Raw genomic sequence first — 22273 nt, forward strand, 5'->3', positions numbered from 1 at the left:
ATCAGATAGGGGTAAAAGAGTGAATCGACTCCCCACGTACGGAGCCGACGGCAGGGTGCCTGGATTGCGCGAAGACACATCACATGTGACGCTGCTAAGATTTGCTCCGGATCTATGGAGACGGAACCGGTCGATTTGGGCCGCCCGACAGGAAACAGGGGGCACGAGACACGTCACGCCACTGGGACCCGGCGCTGCAACGAGCCCGCGCGCTGCCACGTAGTCGGAGGGCCGCTGTCGTTGTCGAAGCGGCTAGGCGGGGCGAGCGGTGGAGGGAGGAGGGACCATTCGGAAGCAAGTACGAGGGTCGACACGTAGCCTCGCCGGACTGGGTCGTATTGATACGAACTGCGCCCGGAGGAAGAGAGAGCGAACTCGGGAAACGTGCGGCTTAGGAGAAGTCACGCAGAGAAGACGATGATATTAGTTGGTGTGTTTGGGCGCTCGGCTCGGCCGTTAAAAGTGAATAGTAGGACGAAAACACTTAGAGGGGATTGAATTATTAGGCTGCGTAGCACTCATGCACCATTCAATGATGACAGCGAAGACAGACAAGGAAAGAAAGAAGAGTCAGAGGAAGGACATCCACATCAACCGGTAGCATTCGGTTGCCACTTTTCCCCCTCTTCTTTATTTGATGGGAAAGTGGGAAAATATAGGAAGCAAAGGGAGGGAGATAAGAGAAGTGCAGTGGTGGTGGTTGTGGTGAGGAGGAGGAGATGGGCAGGGGAAGGGTGGAGCTGAAGCGGATCGAGAACAAGATCAACCGCCAGGTGACATTCTCCAAGCGCCGTAACGGGCTGCTCAAGAAGGCCTACGAGCTCTCCGTCCTCTGCGACGCCGAGATCGCGCTCATCATCTTCTCCAGCCGCGGCAAGCTCTTCGAGTTCGCCAGCTCAGAGTAATTTCTCGATGCTTGCTTGCCTTTCTTTGCGCCTTGCTTGCCTCTCTCTCTCTCTCTCTCTCTCTCTCTCTCTCTCGTCATGGAATGATGCAGGGAATCGCTATATTTAATGATCATTTATTGGTGCATATGGGGTTTCTTGGTTTGGATGCGTGTTCTTTGAAGGAAAGATTTTGTAGGTAAAGTAGATTGCTATTCCCATGTAAGAGGGTAAGTACACTTCTGTGCCATTAGTTTTCCTTGCCTGATCTCTCTTTCTTTTTTTCTCCTCATATCAAAGATGGGAAAAAGTTGAGAGATTCTGAATATAGAAACATGTGTAGTCAAGATTTCTTTTGGTATTCTTCTCCTTTCCCTGTTAAGAAACGATCCAACATTGTGGCGACAAGCCATCCCTTGCTTTTCTGCTCGGTCTAGATTATTTTCCTTTACATGGTTTCTTCAATGGGGTCTCTCTCTATAAATATGTCTGTGGAGGTCATGGGGGTTTCGTGGTAGCAGAGGAGAGTCATGGTTGTGAGAACACAACAGCTCGTGAGGAGGAGAGGTTAGGCCATTCCTTTCTTGGCATTTTCTAGGTTGGATTTCCTTGTATTTTTCTCATTGTTCGCTGGTTGTCTCTCTTCCTTGTTTTTCTTTGTTTTTTTCTACTTAAAGATTTCGAGCTGTTTTCCTAACCCTTCTTGATTCTGTGGATTCAAGAAATCTGAGACAAAAATTGAAGTCTGTTTGGCCCCATTGTGATCTGTGATACCAATTGAATTCAACAAGAACGAAAGCAAAGTTAAAAAGGATGTACCAACAACTTGGATTTCAAGAAAAGATCTTGTGCCTTCTTACAAGTGCTTGATGGACCTTGGTTCAGATGGTACAGCACAATTACCCTAAAAGGTAGCAGAAGAAGCCTACTTGTTTATAGAGTGTTTACCGGATGAGATGTATGTTATGTAGATGAACACTAGTAAACTATCTACCCAAATCTTAGTCTTTCTGGTTTCCTGGGGTTTCATGTGCCTTTTTCATGTGCATTGTTTGATCCACATATCCAAATATGCTTCCATTTGTGACTAAAACCACTCTTAATCAGTGGCCTACTACTTCAACTAATTAAGTTTGGGTTTGAGCTTTCGAGAAGGACTAAACCTAGTGAAAGTTCTGATTGCTTAGTGGTTTGGAAGACGAAGCTTTTCTGAGAGATCTGCCGAAGTAGCACCATTTCGACAAATCCCATGAAATGTTTTAGTTCTTTTAGTTAGTAACCGATGTGATTGTTCTAAGCTTAAGGGGAAATCTATTACCCCCTTTTAAAGAATAAATTACTGGCATATGGAGATTTAAATTACCTTGCAACATATACATATGTTGCTCAGTTATGTAGAATCCCTTTCTCTCCAAACACAGTCACCCACTTGAAGGAACATTGTCTTAGAAGCCAAAAAGTCAGGAAAAGTTAGTAAACCGAGTGGATTATGAGAGAGATTGATTCAGCATTAGCAGTCAAAAAGGATATTTGTCGGTTTCGTTTCTCTATGATTTGCTCTCTCTTCTTCGGTTTATCACATCTCTCTAGTGAAGCATTGCAAGCTTTACAAGACTGAATAAGCAGAAAATGGTTTACCAAGACTCATGAGAATCTTTTCTATTCTGTATATTCAGATTAAAGAAACCTTTAGATTATAGTTCCCATGAAAATTCACAACATAGTTCCCAAAAATCAATCTTGTTATCAATCGCACAAACTAAATGGTGGCTGATATGTTCATAAATGAACTTTTTTCGGACAATTGAGTTTATGTATGTGTGTCTATTTCATAACAAGTTATAGATAGTTCACAAAGAACTACTGCCCTCCAAGAACTCTTGAAACGATAGGTAAACAATCCTCATCATAAGATTTCTGGTGGTGACTTTGATGCAAGTTCAAGGGAAATTAAACATAGGTCAAGCTTAGACCCTTTTCCTTTTATTGGCCTGTGCATTAATATCTCAGTATCAGGTATTACTTGAGACTTTTTGTCTTTCAGCTTATCGAGAATTTTGCTTTTGTTAAGATATTTTTCTTACACTTTTTGACAATCTTTCATTCAACAGCTAAAGAAATTCTTAACCTGAGGAGCATCAGTATAGAAATGATGAAATAATTGCGCACTCATTAGCAATATAGTGCAAGAGATTCATGTGTGAGTTGTAGCATGAGAAGGAATAGGCAACAGAATAACAAAGAGAAGTAGAAACTCAGAATTGCATCAAAGTTAATCCTCGACTTTTGCGACTTAATATTTTATGCCTTTTATTATCGTTCCAAATAATTAGTTACTGCAAATAAATGATAATTGTTACAGTGCTTACTTTTATCGACCTTCCAAGTTAAAACTATCAAAGCCTAGGGAACTTTAACTAGAATTATATTAATTGATTCATAGATGCACAAGTAGATCCTAAATATATAAACAACCAAGGAACTTTGTGAAGAAAATTGCATTACAAATGAGTTTAGGCTTTTAACTTTTTGCATAATTATGTTAACTGAAGCATTCACCATTCTTGTGTTGCACAATTAGTTAAATTAGAGTTCATACTTGACTGTAGGCAGAGATTTCCTACCTATAATCAAATGTATGATTTGCTTGATGCATTCTACTTCAATATATGCTTCATAATCAAAGTCTGGATTGTTGAATGTGGAGTCAACTGCAAATGATATAAGGTAAGGTAGGTCTGTACAAAGCTTCAACTCCAAACCTCTGACTAAAGACTAAAATTATCATAATAAACATTCATATCTACAAGCAACTGAAACTAAAGTAACTACATGTGGAAGCAGAACAAGGCATATGGACTTCAATTAGATTCTTTGACACTAACAAATATGACAGTAATTAGTAAAATTAGAAATATGACCTTAGAGTAAGATTAAGAGCTAGTCGTGCGATAAACAATTTTCCTCATCAACAAGTTGCATAAAATGAGCATTTCTTCACGGAAGCTGGGTGAAGATCTTCCATACTAACTTTTATGCATTTACTAACTATTGAGATATGAAAAATGAACTAAGATAAATGTTTCTCGATCAATTGCTAAAAATTTAGCGCTAATTCTTGTATAAACACACAAAGGCATCATAATGCTTTATGAAAAACTTGGTAACAAGGATATGATTTAAAGTTTGCTTAAGATGTAAATAACATGCTTAGCTATAAAGAGAAAAAGATGTTTAAAAGCTTTTTTATGATAATTATGAAAGCTTTAAATGTTTTAAACCTGCTTTAAACAGTACAAACTATTCATGCTGCATCTTTCACTAACATCTGATGTTTTCATACAAATAATTCATAACAGTGACTGCAATAATTTTGATATTACAAGGCAGTAAATAATGATATTGCTCACACAGTCATATTTATGATTTTTGGATGAAAATTATGGAAGCTGCAACGCATGGAATATATATGCATATCTTAATTACTTTGGTTGAATGAAATTTTCTCAAATTCCTGACTAAAACTAAAACAAAATTTCATTCTAGTTGATTACATAGAAATGTTGTGCTTTATAACTAATGTTACGTTAATAAACTCTGGTAGTAATTAACTGGCTTAAATTTACAAAATCAGAATTTGAATAAAATTTGATAACAATTGAAGCATATTTGAGACAGATTTAAATCTTGAAAATGCATCTTCATTTTGCAATGACAACAAAATAATTAATATGGCACCATTATTTGAAAGATAGTATGCATCTATCAAGAAGGAAAGATGACAATATTTGGATATATATATATATATATATATATATATATATATATATATATATATATATATATATATATATATATATCTATCAAATGATGTGACTAACCTATTGTGGTAACCTGATCATAGCCCTAGGTGCCTATGATATGGCTTAGGCACAAGTCCAACTAATACAAACATTTTAATTTACCTTTACATTTTTAATTAATTTATTAATTAAATCAAGCTAACAAAAAGTAAAGAAGGAGGACTACAATAACTGTTAACATCTTATATCGTTGTACAACAACAATGTTGAACCATAATAACTATGATGACTTGGAGTTGCATTTGTTTTGTTTTGTATTGGATGTGTAGTGCTTGGAACTCGAAGGAACATATTTTGCTAGATTTTATGAATGAGATTTTGTCTCTAATGTTACCCTTGATTCGACCATGTTGATATGATTTAGGACTCAAGAAGAAAGCATGTGATAACACACACTAAAGAATTTCAGATCATCTTAAACCCATGTATAAAATGTATGACAATACTATCAAGCATAACAAATTTGAAGACTTCATCTTAATCTGAAAAAAAAAAGGATTAGAATATGACTAAAAGCAAAAATGAAAATTTTGTTATCTTAATTTGTTCAAGAAGGAGTAGCACCCTGATTGCATAAATTTTCAGAACATAAGCAGAATATGTTTGGTGAAGTCAAAATACAATTTTATGGATAATAGTTTTGAACTATTATTTTCTTGACTTCCTTAGGTTCAAATCACCAATATTTTTCTTCAACTAGGACAATTAATTTCCAATAGGTAACACTCTTTATTATGTAAAGAAATCGATCACTAAGGTTCTATTTAGGAAATATGAGCTAATTAAGAAGTCACATGAGATGAAATAAAGAAATGAACTTAATATCAATGACAAGTTTGCTTTATTGCTTAATTATCTAAACTCATAGTCGCTTTAATAGCAAAAGCAAAGCATGTAAGCTATGTCAAAAGCTAAGCAATCTCTAAAGTATCTAGGATATAATGTGTTCAATCTCTTGATAGATAAAAGGAAGGAGTTAGATGCAGTAAAATAAATTAGGTGACAGAAAACATTTAGATGTAGTAATTATTAATTATTGCATCTAACTATATGACAGAAATAATTATTCAGTGTTCCTGTAAGTATGCAAAAACAAAAATGTTGTATTGTTTTAGGAGACATTAAATTGGTAAATTAATAATAGAAGTTCAGAAGAACAATTAGAGGTGCATGCTTTTAGAAATTAATTGATGGATAAAGGATTGCTAGGCAAAACTTTAAGATTATCTAGATTTTGGGTCGAAACTCATATTTGCAGAATGATACTATTAACATATCCAACAAATTTGGCAAATTGACTGATGAAGTTTAAGATCTCTGCATATCTTTAGGTAATCCATATGTTTTGTTCATTTTGAAGCAAACATCATTCCACTGCCAGACATCACCTTCAAGGAATAGATGGTTTTCTAGGATACTTGGATCTTATTACTCAACATACTTGTTTCATGTATTACAATCTCTTTGTTCAAGATATTGTATTCATGCATTACAACCTCAGGATTATCAGTTCTACAATTAGATTCATGAATGATTATAGAGTTATCCTCATGTTTTATTTAGTTGAAATTGACATGTCATGTCTCTAGTCTTAGGTCATTTCGATAGAAGTATCACTATAATTAATAATTCATAGGAGCACCATCTATTACTTTATACGGAATGAAAAAAAAGTGACATTATCTCATATCATAAACTTCATTTTGTAGTTAATATCTTTTTATATTATCTCATGGAAATAGGAAAAGCTCTTTGCCAATGTGAAGCATTTTGGTAATGCTCAGTAAGAGCCATTAGGACATTTTAACTTATATGCATTTGGCATTTGGCTTTGACTTTTCTTGCCTTAGGCGAAAAACACTATGGAAACAAATAACAAACACAAGATCAAAAATATTATAGGAAATATTTAGGCTTGAAACGTGTATAAATACTTTCCTAAAAATGATATTTGTACCCTCTTTTCAATAAGATTGCTATGAGTTTGATGCAAATAGTTTTAGTAGATATGACAGACCTTTAGAAGATCTGTATTGAGTAAACAATAAAGAATCTTCAAAAAGGAATTAGAGAATGTCTAATTCAATCACGTAGAGAGTAAAGAATAAGAGTATGAAAGATATGTCTACATGATTTATCCTCAAATACCTATTTATAGATATTTTCTTAAAAGACACAACATTTGAAAAATGACTATCAAAATAACTACAAAAGAAACCACCTTTTCAAATAAATCTTTTGAAAAAAAATTCTTTTTTTTTAATTTAAACAATTTGTAACATACATAACATATCTCACATAATGTATAAACAGATCAGTAGAATTACATGAATAGTGTGATAGAAATTTTGCATGGTGGTGGATTATTCTTTTCTCACATTACAGTATGTAATACTTGCCATATAAATTTTTTGGACGAAGCCTTCGTTTACTATGCAAGATTTCTGTAGTTCAACCACACATTTCTTATCTAGACTTGAAGTGATATGTGCCATTTCAAATATGCCATTCTCGTACAATTTCTTTTGGCTATTACTGCATTCTTGTTCTTCTGTTGATTGATGATTATGCTTATATTGTTGACTGTGAAACCTAAATGCTTCTCTACTGCTTGGTTTAATGTTCTTTTGTCTGCAATGAGTTCAAATATGTTTTACTGATCATCTTCGATCTTGGTGAAGCAAAATGCTAATATGTTATCTGTGGTTAGTGCAAATTTATATCTAAGGCCTGACTAATATCAAGTAACAGAACCATGTTAGTAATCTTTGATCCAAAGGCTAGAAAACAAGGGTTGCCAAGAACTAAGTATTTACGAGTGGGGCTTCACCATAAAGAAACACAAGCATGTTTTATCTCAAGAACAAAGAACAACTAGTTTCGAGGGGAGGATAACATACAAGTAATTGTCAGTTGCCAATACAAAAACTAGCTTTACACATAGTATATAGAAAAGCTATTCTTGGGAGGGAGTATACCTTGATGTTTTCTCTTCCATTAAAAGGTGCATGGTAGAACTTCTTGCAAATGGTATCTATGGACCGATAGAACAGCTCGCAACAAAAGTTGTCTACAGCAGCCATTTGCCTTCGTAGTATAACACTGTGCCTGAGAAAATTTTGCTGCTCATGACTGAAACACATGCTGATCTTTTGACTTACAAACTTCGACATAACCATACTCCTTATCTGTCATTTAGAACTGGTTAATTAGATTCAAGAAGGTCCTTGTTGTGCACCTTAATCAATTGCTAGCCAGTTGAAGTGGAGTCAATCTGATCTTTGTCAAGTAAAAGCAAGACTAGACGTATCAACTGCACCATATCTCCATCTGTTGGTGATCCGTTGTATCATTCACTACGACTCAGTACATGTTAGGGTACTTCCTACAGAACCTCCGCCTGAAAGGAATGCTTTTATTCATCTTCCATGAGCATTACTACTGCATGTGGTACACAAAGCAGCTTACCGTTCCTTATTTTCTGTTGATTTGAGAGTCCCCTGACCACTGTTCCAAAGGTCTAATAACCTAAAAAGCAGGAATAGCATGTAGCAGCAATTTTCACAGCAAATCTATGTTTGTGGTACTGTCTGTCCGTAGCCTGCTGCTCAACTTTATTCTTTTTCCCTGATGAACTTTCTTATGTTTGTTCTATAAGAAAATGTAGACTGCTGCATGTGTTTCCTAGAAATCTGGTCATGCAGCCATTTTAGCGTCCTTGTTTGTAAACAATGAGGGAGATAAGACTGTGCATGCGCGGGGGGTGGAAGCTACCATGACCACAATGTACGTAGAATGAATCATCTGCAAGAATATTTTCTCCGGGTTTCCTGGATCCGTAGTGTTCGACTTCTTCTCCTTATTGTCCTCTCTATATCTTTGAAACGACAATACAAAGGCATTATATATGGTTGCCTTGCGCACCACACAGGTGCCTTTCTCGAGAAGAATCAAGGCCTAGGTAGTGTGGCTCATCATTTATTGTTGTAGATTTAGTTCATGGTCCATTGATCTCAAGACTTCAAAAGGGTCCATATTGTGTCGACACTTGCTTAAAGAGATTTGTCTTTTTAAGATTGTCACGGTTCCATTTCTACATAAGGTGATGTAGAGTCTATAAGTTTGTATCAGGTTTGTAGTATGTGATTAAAAGGATCAATACATTTTCGTGGAATTGCAGCCTTCTCAACTTTATTGCTGTAATCATACCTCACTTATATACATAATTCTAAATGTTGTACAACATATAATGTTAATCATGTGAGATAAGCTTTGACACAGTTTATGTTTATGTTCTATATACTAACAAGCTTTCTTTTACTAGAATAACTAAAACAATTGAGCGATATCAAAGCTATCAGTACGCATCACAAGTCCCTGCAGATGACCAAGAGACACAGGTTGGTATTTCCATGTTTCTTCAATTGTACATAAATAACCTTTCTTAGTATGGATAGTAGAATTACTATATGGTCAATTTGTCGGAGTACATGTATATCCTAAAAGTTATATTGCATAGATGGTCATATAGCAGCTATCTATCTTTGCAAACAGATTGAAACCTTTATTATTTAAGTGTTTGTTGTCCACTTCTATAGTATGTTAGACTTTCCATAGTTCCAAGAAATAAAAAGAAAATGTATGTGCAGTTCAGTTACTAAATTCTAAAGGCAGATATACAAGCTGGTCAAATGAGGCACAAAAACCTACTAAGTTGACATAATATGTCATCATATTGATAAAGAATACATGAATTGTTATTTGTTCCGTTCTTGATGTATTTGTTGGATATTGAAATGAACCTAATGAACTATGCATGTAAAGAAAGCCCCATTTACATTATAGCTGTTTCTTACTTTCCAATAAAAGGATTTAACTATGCAACTTAGAAATTGGAAAGTATCTAACAATCTATTCTAGTATATCAACTTCCGACAAAACATGATCATGAAGTAAAAGAAATAGAATATAAAAAATAACAGACCAACATGTACCAACAAAAATATTGTTTCAAGATTTACAATTGCAGATGCAGATGCATATGGTCATAGTTCTGCAGTAGAACATGATGCAGTTGGCTGCTTGTTTCCTGCAGATTCTAGCCTGCATTTCAATATATGTAAACCAATTCTTCATCTTATGCATCTTATGATGCACTTTTGCATCAAAATGTTGCAGCTCAAATAAAGGAAAAAGTGATATAGCCACAAAAAAAGTGTACTGGGCACACCCTTTTAATCTTTAAATTGCAAGCATAAAAGAGAGATCAAATAGAGGTCCAGATGGATCATAACATTTCAGGTCTCAATTCATTTCACTTCCAGACAATAAAAACTGGCCTAGTAATTAACTGAGCTTATTGTGTGATGTATTTCTAGATTCTCCTCGGCGATGCTTTATCATTGCCTCAAAATAATTAGACCATTTTTTTTTCTTTTTTTTTTTTGATATTTTATCCTTATCGGATTCAACTCGAGAGTCTTATATGACATATCTTGTTTGATTTTTTTTTATATGGAGGCACGAAACACGTATCAGGAAATCTCCAAGTTGAAGGCAAAATATGAGTCGCTACAGCGATCCCATAGGTCGGTTTTCTTCCATATGACCACCAACAAAGCTAGATCATTGCTTATCATGCTTCAGCTTATTGATTGCTTTACCTGTAATTTTCTGCATCTGAACCTGTTCGATGTGATTAGTTCTCTTCGGCCACAGAATCACTATATCTTAATTCTGTTTAGGAATTTACTTGGAGAGGACCTTGGGCCATTGAGTCTGAAAGAACTGCAGCAACTTGAACGACAACTTGAATCAGCACTATCTCAAGCCAGGCAGAGAAGGGTAAAGCTTTTTAGTACTTGAAAGCCACTGTGAATGATAGAATTCATGGTCAATAGTAAATATTATTTTTCTTAGTCCACTGAGAATGGCAGATTTAGGTGGTCAACAGTAAATGTTCTTAGTTGCCATGTGGATTGTGTACTTAGTAACTCAAGTCATCATTCATTCTGAAACCATCCTAGCTGGAAAAGGATGTGTCCATGTGTTCACAACATATAGCAGCTGATATAATTAGTCTCTATTCTTGTCACGACATTAAATGACTCTTAACTTGCTCTGTACATGTTCCATTTCTTAATCCTTCCCATTGACTTCTTTCCTATTCCTTTACAATACTTCTGATTTGTCAAAACACAACAAGAATACAAATATTTCTGTGCAAATATAATGCTCTTTTATGAAATTATTCAGTGCATTTCTCATGAACTGCTGCAACACAAAGAAAAAGTAACTTGGAAAAAAAGCATTTTATTTGGATTTTATTTTTCTTTGCAGACACAACTGATGCTGGACCACATGGAAGAACTTCAAAAAAGAGTAAGCAACCCTAGTTTATGCTGATCTTTAAGGCTTAAACATAAAACCCAAGTTGTATCTTTGATTTATACTATTATACGATTGATTAAAATACTTTATCTAATGATCCATTTCTTACTAACTAGCTTGAACCAGAGTTCTTTTTTCTATTTGCATTGAGCTTTAATCTTGTCCTGCAACAAATAAAATCATTATTATTGTGTCATAATAAGATGCAAGGTAGGTAACACTAGGAATTTTCTTTTCTTTTTTTCTTTCGTTAATGAAGACCATCCCAGAGAATGCTTAACAACCACAGAGAATTGGAGTGTATAGACCTTGAAGAACTATATATACCTGTTCTCTTTTCAGGCCATATGATTTATTTCGATATTGCAACATAACTTCTGTTATCATATGATGCTTTCATATTTTTTATACTAACACCAAAGTAACATAATTTTAGGAGGCTTCCTATTTATTTCTTAATGAACTGTAAAAGTATTCTGCAGCTATTTTTTCTTTTTCTTCCCCCTACTGTTTATCTTAGAACTATTCTTTAGGAGGTGAATGAGCCGTCGTCAAAAAGGAAATCATGAAATGATTCTGGTGAGCAGATGTGGGGTACCGATAAGCTAGCAGTTAATTACCTTTGTCGGACTCCCAGAAGAGATACCCTGTAGCTGAATTCCTTAGTGTTGCGATCGAGTATTCCTTTGGAATCGATCACAGTGGTCTGAGTCTTCTCGGATGCATCATACTTAATATAACACTGAAGACTAATATATTAAATAGAATACGATATCTTTCAAGGAAAACATAAACAGAAAAAGATAAAACATAAAAAAGAATAAAAGAAAAGTGAGAAAAAAAAAATAGGTAGAAGAAGAGAAAAATAATGGATAGAGTATAATTGATTAAATCAATTATTTTAAACCTTTTATATTGGCAAGAAATTCTTTTTGTAAATTCTCATCTTTTTACACTCCTATTATTAACCAAAGTGTTATAATGACTTGCAATTGTGCTTACAAATAATAGCAGTCGAAACATGAGAAGTTTATTTTTCATTTCGATAAGAAAATAATTGATATAACTTATATTATAGCCCTATTGGGACTTACCAATACTAATTGACTTATAACTCTATTCTTCCAATACTACATTTGAAATAGCTAATAAGCATAACCCAAATAGATTTGGACCCTCTGTAAGCATGACTGCTTGTTCAAACTTAGGTAGGTTTTTAATGTACATTGATTTAAATTTCGAGATCCATTAGTGTATCCATCTGAGTCTTGTGGGATTCAGCAAAACTGAAGACCAACCCCATATAGATTATTAAGTGTCTTCATTAGTGAAGTAATATAAGATACTAAAGGGACCTTCAGTCTTTGAATTTTGTAATGTTACCAGATCTATTTTGGAGTTTCCTATTATCACAAAAAAGGGGATCAACTACTGTTTTTAACCATGAATTAAGAATATTCAAATGGTGAGAAATGCTAATTTTTAGAGTAATAAGATATTTTGCCATCAGCTTGGTTGATTTAAGTCTATTTATGTTAATTAACACGGGAACGAGCATGTTTTTGAGGAAAGAGAAGTAACTTTTGGTTCATAATAATGTGCTTAAGGTCCTTAAAAATGCGAAACATTATTCCATTGTTCAAAGCAGCAATTGAGAGTGTTATATTCAAACCCTGAGCCGAACTAGATGAGTTATACTATACATCTAGGCATACTAATTCTGCTGTTTATAAATGCAGACACCGCGATTTTGAATCAGAAAACAGATTTCAAGCAACCAAGTCAATGAATCTGACATTTCTGATAATTTTCATGTAGTCACTAAGTCGCTTGCATGTTCATTAGCCATTGCATTGCCGAAGGTCGTGAGCCAAAATCTGCGCTAAATTAGTTATTCATGATTTAATCCTGTAATGGAGTTTATGAAGTTGATTAGCTATAGTTTTCTATGTGATATAATTTTCTAAGCTTTGCAAGTAAAGGACAATGAGGACCATCTTCTCTTGTGATTACATATGTGATGCAGTGTACGCCTGGTTATTTTGGTGGTGGATTTCTAATACTATCTTCTCTTGGAATCCTTGGTGCCATCAACTTTTAGTGCTCATCTGTACCTGATGATGAATCCGAATCTTTTAAAGTTGACATGGTTCCACATATTACAGAAAACAGCATTACCTAAAATCCTTAATTGGTTTATAATTATTGGAACCTTACACCTACAAGCTATGGAATGGCTGCTTTGACTTGATGCTAATTATGTTGTTTCATGAACAAATTCCTCGTGGAGTGCTTACTTACTATCCTTATGTCTGTCACCCGGCAGGAGCGTCATCTGGAGGACATCAACAGGCAGCTCAAATTTAAGGTTTTGCTTCAATGACCAAGAAGCTTATTCTGAGACATTTTCTTTAACTATCATGGTTGTGGTAAATCTGCATGTGTCTGCAGCTGGAGGCTGAGACTAGCTCTTTGAGAGCCGTTCAAGGATCCTGGGAACCCAATGCCATGATCGAAAGTGATCCATTCTCCTTCCGTCTTCAGCCAAACACCATGGAATGTGAACCCACTTTACAGATGTATGCTTCTGTTGTGGCTTCTGTTCTTCTATGCTTCTACTCGCAAGTATCTATGACAAGGATTGTGTTTTGACAGGTATCACCACTTTGTTCCTCCTGAAGCAGCCACCCCAGGGAACACTGGTGGGGAGAACACTTACATGCTGGGCTGGGGTCTTTGAACTGTCTACACCCAGCCGACTGGGAACAGCTTAGAATCAATGTCTTCTTCGTTCTCCAATTTGACTCCTTGGTTTGAAGGAAATGGATGACCTAAGTTTGCAGTCGCAGTTTACTTCTCTCATTAATCCTAGAACTTTAACCTGATCGTGTTTTCTCCTACTTGCTACTATATATATCATACTTGCATGTCTGTTCTATGTGTGCAACGTGAAAGCTATATGTAATTCATCATGCTGCACCATGGAAAGTTGTGGCAGAATAATTTAGCAATTGAGAAACTAGTGTTGGATTTTGTCTTTTGAATGGTCTCACCACCATGATCGTAATGATAAGAACAGGGTTGTGGCACATTGGTTTCTGGTGCTAAATGCAGTGAAGGTCAGCACAGCAATTCTAGTATGGGTTTGTGGAGAAGGAAGGTCCAAAGAGCCGTGATGAATGAACAGCTTAGCAATCCAAATGGGTTCATCACAACAAGATTTAGCCTTTTGTGCTGCACCAATCACATTAATTCTTTGTAAGGAGATCACACCCTCTTTTATTTTCTGAAAATAAGTCATTTCATATGATTGAAACTTCAAATATGGTGTCTTGACAATACTGTACTTTGCTTTACTGCTATTAGATGGATGGTCAACATTTTGATTTGAAGGCGATGACCACTGCACACGTGTCGTCAGAGGATTGTGCATGTCAATCCATGTTTCTTTTTGGAATGTATTTATTCTAAAAGTGCACCTTCCAAAGTTGATCCTTGTCAACAAAGTTAGGTTTCGTTCTCTTCCTCCACCACTTTTCCACTCAGGTGATTTATTTTAATGGGGTAGGTGAGTGCTTCGACACGATTAAATTCCTACCCAAGGATCTCTCCCTTCTCAATTGATCCCCCTCTTCCTCGTCCATCATTATCTCCGTTGCAGCTCTTAGCGAGAATGGGATCCATCAAGGACATGCTGCAGCTGACACCCGAGGAGGACGACAAGGCATGCACGTTCGCCCTGCAGCTGGTGGTGGGTTCCATTCTCCCAATGACAGTCAAGGCGGCCGTGGAGCTCCAGCTACTAGAGATCATCGTCAAGGCCGGCCCCGGCGCCAAGCTGAGCCCCGCCGACGTGGTGTCCCGGATGCCAACCGAGAACCCCGAGGCGGTGGCCATGGTGGACCGGATCCTCTGTCTTCTCGCGGCCTACGGCGTCGTCAGTTGCTCTGTCGAGACCGACGACGATGGCCATCCATCGTGCAAGTACGGCGCGGCGCCTGTGTGCAAGTACTTGACCAAGAACGAGGACGGCGTGTCCTTGGCCGCCATGAGCTTGATGAACCAGGACAAGATCAACATGGAGAGCTGGTAATCCAGAGAGCCATCAACTACTCTTTCTCGTTTCTTCTCAAACTAATAGTTGGCTGAAGGTTGGTTTTGCTTCGACAATGAGCGCAGTTATTACTTGAAGGATGCGGTGTTGGAGGGCGGCGTCCCCTTCCAGAAGGCGTACGGGATGACGGTATTCGAGCACCATGGCACCGATCCACGGTTCAACAAGCTGTTCAACGAGTGCATGAGGAACCACTCTACCATCCTCATGAAGAAGCTGCTCGAGACCTACCGCGGCTTCGACGACGTCAAGGTGCTCGTCGACGTCGGTGGCGGGACCGGCGCCACCATCCACATGATCACCGCCAAGCATCCGCACATCAAGGGCATCAACTTCGACCTCCCTCATGTCATATCGACTGCACCACCCTACCCAGGTCCAAAGCTTACAACCCATGCGCCACTGTTACAGTACCCATTGGCTATTATTTAGCTCACATACTTGGGATACAATGGCTGCAGGTGTCGAGCATGTCAGTGGAGACATGTTTGAAAGAGTTCCGAGTGGAGGAGACGCCATCTTCATGAAGGTTAATAATACTTCTGCTAATGACGTTTTGCTTACTTGGAGCAGAAGATTCCCCCTGTCAAAAGATAACTAAAATTAAACACATACAACAACTATCATTGTTATCGTTAATATCTGATTTCATGATCAAATGAATTTGCAGTGGATCATTCATGACTGGACTAACGAGCAATGCACAAAAATATTAAAGAATTGTTGGAAGGTTTTACCAGAGAAAGGAAAGGTGATGGTGGTGGAATATATACTCCCCATAATCCCGGAGTCAAACTTGATCGCACAGGGTGTTTTTACCGTAGACATGGCCATGATGATCCAGACTGGAGGGAGAGAACGGACACAGAAAGAGTTTGAGGCGTTGGCAAAGGAAGCAGGGTTCACAGGACCTGTGAAGGCTACCTACATATCCATGTATGCCTGGCTCATGGAGTTCACAAAATAGATCAGTACCTATACAAGTTCTGCCGTTGTGCTCTGATTGGAGTTCTGTCCTTCGTTATTGGAAGACGCCCTGAATAAAGTTTGCTACTGTTTGAAATAAAGAATAAGATACTTTGTAGAAATGCATTTGAGCAGAGCGATCATGTCACACTTAATCGTCTACCAAATCAATTGCACTTCCAAAATCATTGTGGCCAACTGACGAACTCTAGAAATGTGGTGACGCTGAATAAGGCTTTGACTACTTCTCGCGTGCGACTAAAGTCAACTGTCGTTTCCCAACCTTTACCGATTTGTCAACCTCAGATTCACAGGTTGAATTGAAACTGACAGCAGATAAGCTAAGATTTTCCATGACAGCAGCTCAGATTTTTTCAGACTATAATAAAAAATATCGTTGCTCTATTGAGAAAAATCATTTCTCTATAAATAAAAGATATCTATCAAACACAGATATATTCTTTTTTGTTTCATTCTTTATATGGTATCAGAGCGATCTCTCGCCTCTCTCTCAGCCATCGCTTCCTATCCAATCTTCGGATCTGATTCCGTCGAGCCTTCGACCATCGACTCACTACTGGTAGATCTCTCCATCATAGCCTTTGTTCATGTCGGACTTCCCATGTTTCGCTGGTTTGCTCAGCAACCTGTTCTCTTCGCTGTCAACCAAATCGCAGGTTCATTAATCGTTGCCAATGTTCTCCTATCTGAGTCGACGGCTTTCTTTGTGGTCACCTGCTTTGTCAGATCTCTCCCGTCTCTCGTCATTTCCTCTGCCTTGGCGCACCTCCGGCAACATTAATTTGAAGCAACCAAGGCTATTTTGCTATAGTCGCTTTCTTCCCTACGGCTCCTATGGCACTTCCTCGGCGACCAGTGATCGTATTCTTTGTGTCAGTGTCTCTATGCTGTCCACACTGCAGCCTGTAGTAGCACTTATTGTTGTCTATGTGCTCTCTGCTCAAGCGGGTCGTTCTCATCGACCATCGATTTGAGTACTTGTTAAGATTTTTCAACTGAGATTTCTTTAACTACATGAGAAAATATTTGTTCTATTGTAAAAAATTCTTTCATCTAATATATATAAATAGAAAGTACCGTATCATAAATATTTTTTCATTGTTTCCTTATTTGCACAGACAACCCATTTGCCTCCACTGTACGGTGAATATTTATTCTCTGAAAACTTCCGGTCACACTCAGACAAACCAGCCATGTACACCGACAAAGTCAAATCACGAGTTAAGAAATTAGTGGCACGCACATCATTTCAAAGCAGAGAACATCATATTCCGTCTACATATCTTGAAGATGTCGCTTAATTATTTGATCCAGTTAATTATGTTGGAGGGGATCACATGCACCTCTCGTCTTTTCTGTGAGTAAATGTCGTCTTGTGTGTTTGAACCTCAAAAAGTTTTGTCTTGGCAATGTTACGTGGCTCATCAAAATCTACAAGTTCACATCTGATGTTATCAGACTTGTGTCTCATTTAGGCACCTAAGGATACATTATCGTGGGTAGATGTGAGCAATCTCCTACTTCTCTCCATTGATGTGGGTTGTTCATGCAGACAGTTCTTTCTCTCTCTTTTTTCTTACATCTAATTGAAATTACTTGTCCTCTTCTACGACTTCTTCTGGATCGATCATTCTTACGACTCACAACAAAGCCTGGGCAAAGTTTAGCTAAAACATCAATTTCATTACCTTAAGAAATATTCATATGTGATGAGAGATTAAAAATAAATAAAGGAATAGTTTTATATTAATAAATATCGAGTCAGATGATATATATATATATATATTTGAGTCTAATTCATACTCTAACAACTTAACCTCTTGGATTAAATTAGGTTTGTAAAAACAAAAAAAAATAATGAGTAAAAAAAAGGATGATTAAAAAACGAAGCTTTGATGATTAAAAAAAAGAGATAGAGAAATGAGGATAATTGAAAAAAAAAGGCATATCATTAAAATAAAAATAGAGAGAAAGAAGGAGATTTGAGTCAAGTAAAAGAAAAAATTGATTAAAAATAATTTAGCCAAGATGAGCTTAGTAGCTTGGGGTGTGGGATATTTAAGTTGGTTGCACTATCTATTCTTAAAAGAGGACTAAAATAATAATCTCACTTGATAAATATTGAGAGAATCAAGTAACATATATTGTAACTTAATTGTTTAATTTTTTTAGGTTGAATTGATATCTGCTTAAATATATTAACATTGATTAATTGAAATTATAATATTATCGTTGTAGTTGTAGTATACATAGGGCTTCCTCCAATGGACCGTAACGTTATAATTAGTCCCTAAGGAAAATGACTGTTATATTTGGAAGCATATTTGTCATTGCTAGGCAGTAGAGCATTCCGATCCAATAAATCTTATCGGAAGTTTATTTAGCACACCAAATAAAAGTTTCCATCAAGAACAGAATCTTGAAGCACAATAATCAGGACAAGAGTTCAAATTCTCTAGTCTACTTGGTGAGTTCCATGATGCATGTGCCGGCGAACACAGGAAGAGCTTTGAATCCGGTAAAACCGGCATCCATTGCTAGAGCTTGGAACTCTTGCTTCGTTCTCTCTTTGCCCCCAATGGTGTAGGCCAACATGCAGATATCTAACTGGTAGATGTACTGATCTCTCGGAGTCACCTCTGGAACTACTGGAAGAATGCATTCTATCACGATCACCTTCCCCTTCTCAGGAAGAGCCTTCCAACAATTGTTCAGCAGCTTCGCGCAATGCCCATCATTCCAATCGTGAAGAATCCACTTCGTTTGCATAATAATACAGGACAAGTAAGTCGGACTAATCTCACTATAATCATCATTCAAAAGATAAACAATCGATATCCCCTGTTGATTTCTCTCTTAGTTCAGAGGTTCGATGAATTAGGAAAATGTCTTATGCGAAATCAGAATCACTTTCGTCCTCGACACAATCAATCAGCATGAATTTTTTTGGGCTGTAATAGTCATGGAGTCTTTCTCGATGTTGGTACACTGCTGTAATAAGTCGAGATCACAGGTGGTCGAAGTGGGATTGTGCATAGTCCCTAATTTATTGGCAGAGACATGCGATCGATGCAGAAGCCAGAAAGAAAATAGTGGTAGCATGTTTTACATAGTGATCGAAATGTCAAAATTGATCAAAGGAGTTTGCTACTTTTAACTTTCTAACATAATAGCACGTCATATAAATACATTTTTTATCAAAATAATTGGTTATATATATATATATATATATATATATATATATATATATATATATATATATATATATATATATATATATATATATATATATATATATATATAAAGATAAGACTATAATTGTAAAATTAAGTAGAGTTTTAAGTGTAGTTACTTATGATTGATTTAATAGCATGGAATGAACCCAAGTCAATGATTAAGGTGTTTTTTGCAATATTTTAGGTTACTATGTGAGTCTCAAAATTGTAGGAAAGAGACTTGTCAATTTCATAGAGTTGAAATTGACTTGTCGGTCAACAAGATGGCTGATTGGGTTGCTTTCCACAGGGTCGTTCAGGTGGGGTTTGGCGCTCTGCACTCCACAGGGTTGGTCATGTTGGATTTACCCCTTTGATCGGGCGTCATCAGTGATTTTGCTCTCAAGATTCATGATAAGATATTGTCTGTGTCATGATCTTTTTCCCAGGTAAAGGGTCTCCTACTTCCTATTGTCTTTCCTTGACAAACCAAATTAGAATTCTTGTAGTGATCAGAAGAGTCCGTCCTCACCTTGAGGAAAATGGCATCTCCACTGGGAACAGCTTCAAACATGTCTCCGCTAACGTGCTGCACTCCTGCAACCAAACATGAACGTGAACGGAGATCCACCAGAGAATAACTCTTCTTCTCAGTTAGGTTTGGTGTTTATGGTCGAAGGGATCAATATAAGCAGACCTGGCAGGGGTTGTGCGCCGGAGATGACGTGCGGGAGGTCTAAGTTGATGCCCTTGATGTGGGGGTGTCTGGAAGTGATCATGCCGAGGGTGGCACCAACGCCACCGCCCACGTCGACGAGCACCTTCACGTCGTCGAAGCCGCCGTAGGTGCGGAGAAGTTGGTTGACGATAACGGCGGTGTGGCCCCGCATGGCCTCGTTGAATATCTTGTTGAACCGTGGATCGGTGCTTTGGTAGTCGAAACACGACATCCCGTAGGCGGCCATCACCGGGAGGCCGCCGTCCAAGACCGAACCCTTCAGGTAGTGCCTGCCATCAGAAACTTCAGCGTTTGTTACTGAAACCACGTGAGTTCTCTCTCCAGCAACGAGTGAGAATAATACCATAAATCCAGGAAGACTTTATCGTGATGCATCAGAAGCAGGTTAGCTAGAGAACCATCCTCATTCTCCGTGAGATACTTGCAGATGGGTGCCATGCGGTACTTCCGCGAGCGGCGATCGTCGGCGCCGGCCTCGACGACGCAGCTGACGATCTTGTTGGCGGCGAGTAAGCGGAGAATCCGATCGACCCAAGCGGCTGCAGCCTCCGGGTTCTCGCTCGGCAGCTGGGCGGCAATCTCCTCGGAGCTCAGTGGGGTGGCTGGGCCAGACTTGACGATGATCTGTAAGAGGCCGAGCTCGATGGCCACCTTGAGGACCATGGGAAGGACGGCGCCGCACGACAGTTGCAGGGCGCGCGCGCACGCCTCCTCCTCCTCTTCTGCGGTCAGCTTCAGCACGTCGTTGGTGGCCGGCATATTGCTTATGAGTTGGGAAACAAATAAGTGTAAGAGAGGAAGGGTATAGTACTTGAGCGTGTATTGGGGGGAAGAGGAGGGGGTGCGACTTTATAGTGTGCTACAACTTCAAGATGACGGACAACACTGATCATCTACGCATTAATATGATAGTCATATGACATACGCATCATATGACATACGCAACCCGTAATCAAAACATTTGTGTTTCACGGGCATGACAATGGTAGCATTACGACTTATTGATACGACATACGCAACCCGCAGTCAAAAAAATTTTGTTTCACGTGTATTACAGTCGTAGCATGTACTGCTTATTGACGTGTTTCTCCATCAACCAATGAAGATGATGTTTCTCCCTCCTCGATGACGGACAACACACCGATCATCTACGCACTAATATGGCAGAGATATGACATACGCAACCCGAAGTCAAAAAAACTTGTGGTTCACGGGCATGACAGTGGTAGCATGTACTACTTACTGACGTGTTTCTCCATCATCCAATGAAGATGACGTTTCTCTCTCCTCGATATGACACGTTTGGTATCATTCGTATACCGTTGTATCCATGTAAGCATCAACTGCATCAGCTTCACGAAACAAACGTGCCGGTCAACTTGAATTGGTCGTGTCGGCCGATTACCACAAGTTGATTACCACGAGTTAAGTTTCGAGACAAGATAGATCATGTCATTCGTACATTTGATTAACCTTTGGGTTGCCTGCAAATACGTAACTTGTGGATCCAGTCAGTGTGAATTCATGCGCATGCCATGTCGTTCCGATGAGCAAGTCGACAAGTATATTGGAGCTATTAATGAAAGAAAAAATTTGGGTCCTTATCCATCCTTTTCTTCTAATATATATAATAATGGATGGACATATTTTTCTTAGAACTGTAATATAATAGTGACCATGTGACCACCCACGTTAAAAAAAAAAAAAAAAAAAGAGAACCGATGACTCAAAAGAAAATTAGCATGTGAAGTGTTTTATATATAAAAAATATTCAAACGATAGGAATTCTAATAAAAATGTAATAGAAATCTATCGAATAGCCTTCCAGCTAATCAACTTCATGAACATATTTATATCTAAAATTTTATAAATATGTTTGGTAGACTTGGACACAAAGGGGTTAGGGGTTCAAATTCACCAATTCTTTTTCTCACAAGGTAAAAAACTCTCTCCAACATACAAAGATAAAAAGCGATTGAAGTAATATGAGATTCCAATTATCATCCAAAATAAATTCGGAGACAAAAAAAAAAAAAAGATTCATTGTTTCTCTCACGTTATAAACCTATGTCACTTATTAA

General features: G+C 37.6%; 3 protein-coding genes across 4 annotated transcripts; 2 read left to right on the top strand and 1 right to left on the bottom strand.

The window, feature by feature from the left end:
- The first annotated feature begins 661 nt into the window (after nucleotides 1-661).
- Nucleotides 662-14177, top strand: LOC135597807 (agamous-like MADS-box protein MADS3). Its single transcript, XM_065091319.1, has 8 exons — nucleotides 662-901; nucleotides 9072-9147; nucleotides 10268-10335; nucleotides 10492-10591; nucleotides 11087-11128; nucleotides 13464-13505; nucleotides 13589-13716; nucleotides 13793-14177. The coding sequence occupies exons 1-8, from the start codon at nucleotides 720-722 to the stop codon at nucleotides 13875-13877; spliced, it is 723 nt and encodes a 240-aa protein (XP_064947391.1). The 5' UTR covers nucleotides 662-719; the 3' UTR covers nucleotides 13878-14177.
- Nucleotides 14178-14255: 78 nt separating this feature from the next.
- Nucleotides 14256-16339, top strand: LOC135597804 (tricetin 3',4',5'-O-trimethyltransferase-like). 2 transcript variants are annotated; one of them, XM_065091299.1, is made up of 6 exons: nucleotides 14256-14395; nucleotides 14504-14705; nucleotides 14799-15226; nucleotides 15317-15627; nucleotides 15713-15780; nucleotides 15922-16339. In XM_065091299.1, exons 3-6 carry the CDS (start codon nucleotides 14811-14813, stop codon nucleotides 16216-16218), a joined length of 1092 nt encoding a protein of 363 aa, XP_064947371.1. In that variant the 5' UTR covers nucleotides 14256-14395; nucleotides 14504-14705; nucleotides 14799-14810; the 3' UTR covers nucleotides 16219-16339. The 2 variants fall into 2 exon arrangements, with proteins under 2 accessions (XP_064947371.1, XP_064947381.1); XM_065091309.1 differs by having other exon boundaries at nucleotides 14504-14701.
- Nucleotides 16340-18592: 2253 nt separating this feature from the next.
- Nucleotides 18593-21024, bottom strand: LOC135612505 (flavone O-methyltransferase 1-like). Its single transcript, XM_065108884.1, has 4 exons — nucleotides 20536-21024; nucleotides 20151-20461; nucleotides 19986-20050; nucleotides 18593-18995 (listed from the first exon to the last, which is right to left on the bottom strand). The coding sequence occupies exons 1-4, from the start codon at nucleotides 20949-20951 to the stop codon at nucleotides 18699-18701; spliced, it is 1089 nt and encodes a 362-aa protein (XP_064964956.1). The 5' UTR covers nucleotides 20952-21024; the 3' UTR covers nucleotides 18593-18698.
- Nucleotides 21025-22273: the final 1249 nt, after the last annotated feature.

The sequence above is a fragment of the Musa acuminata genome, chromosome BXJ1-2 (genome assembly GCF_036884655.1).
Source record: "Musa acuminata AAA Group cultivar baxijiao chromosome BXJ1-2, Cavendish_Baxijiao_AAA, whole genome shotgun sequence".
NCBI lineage: Eukaryota > Viridiplantae > Streptophyta > Magnoliopsida > Zingiberales > Musaceae > Musa > Musa acuminata.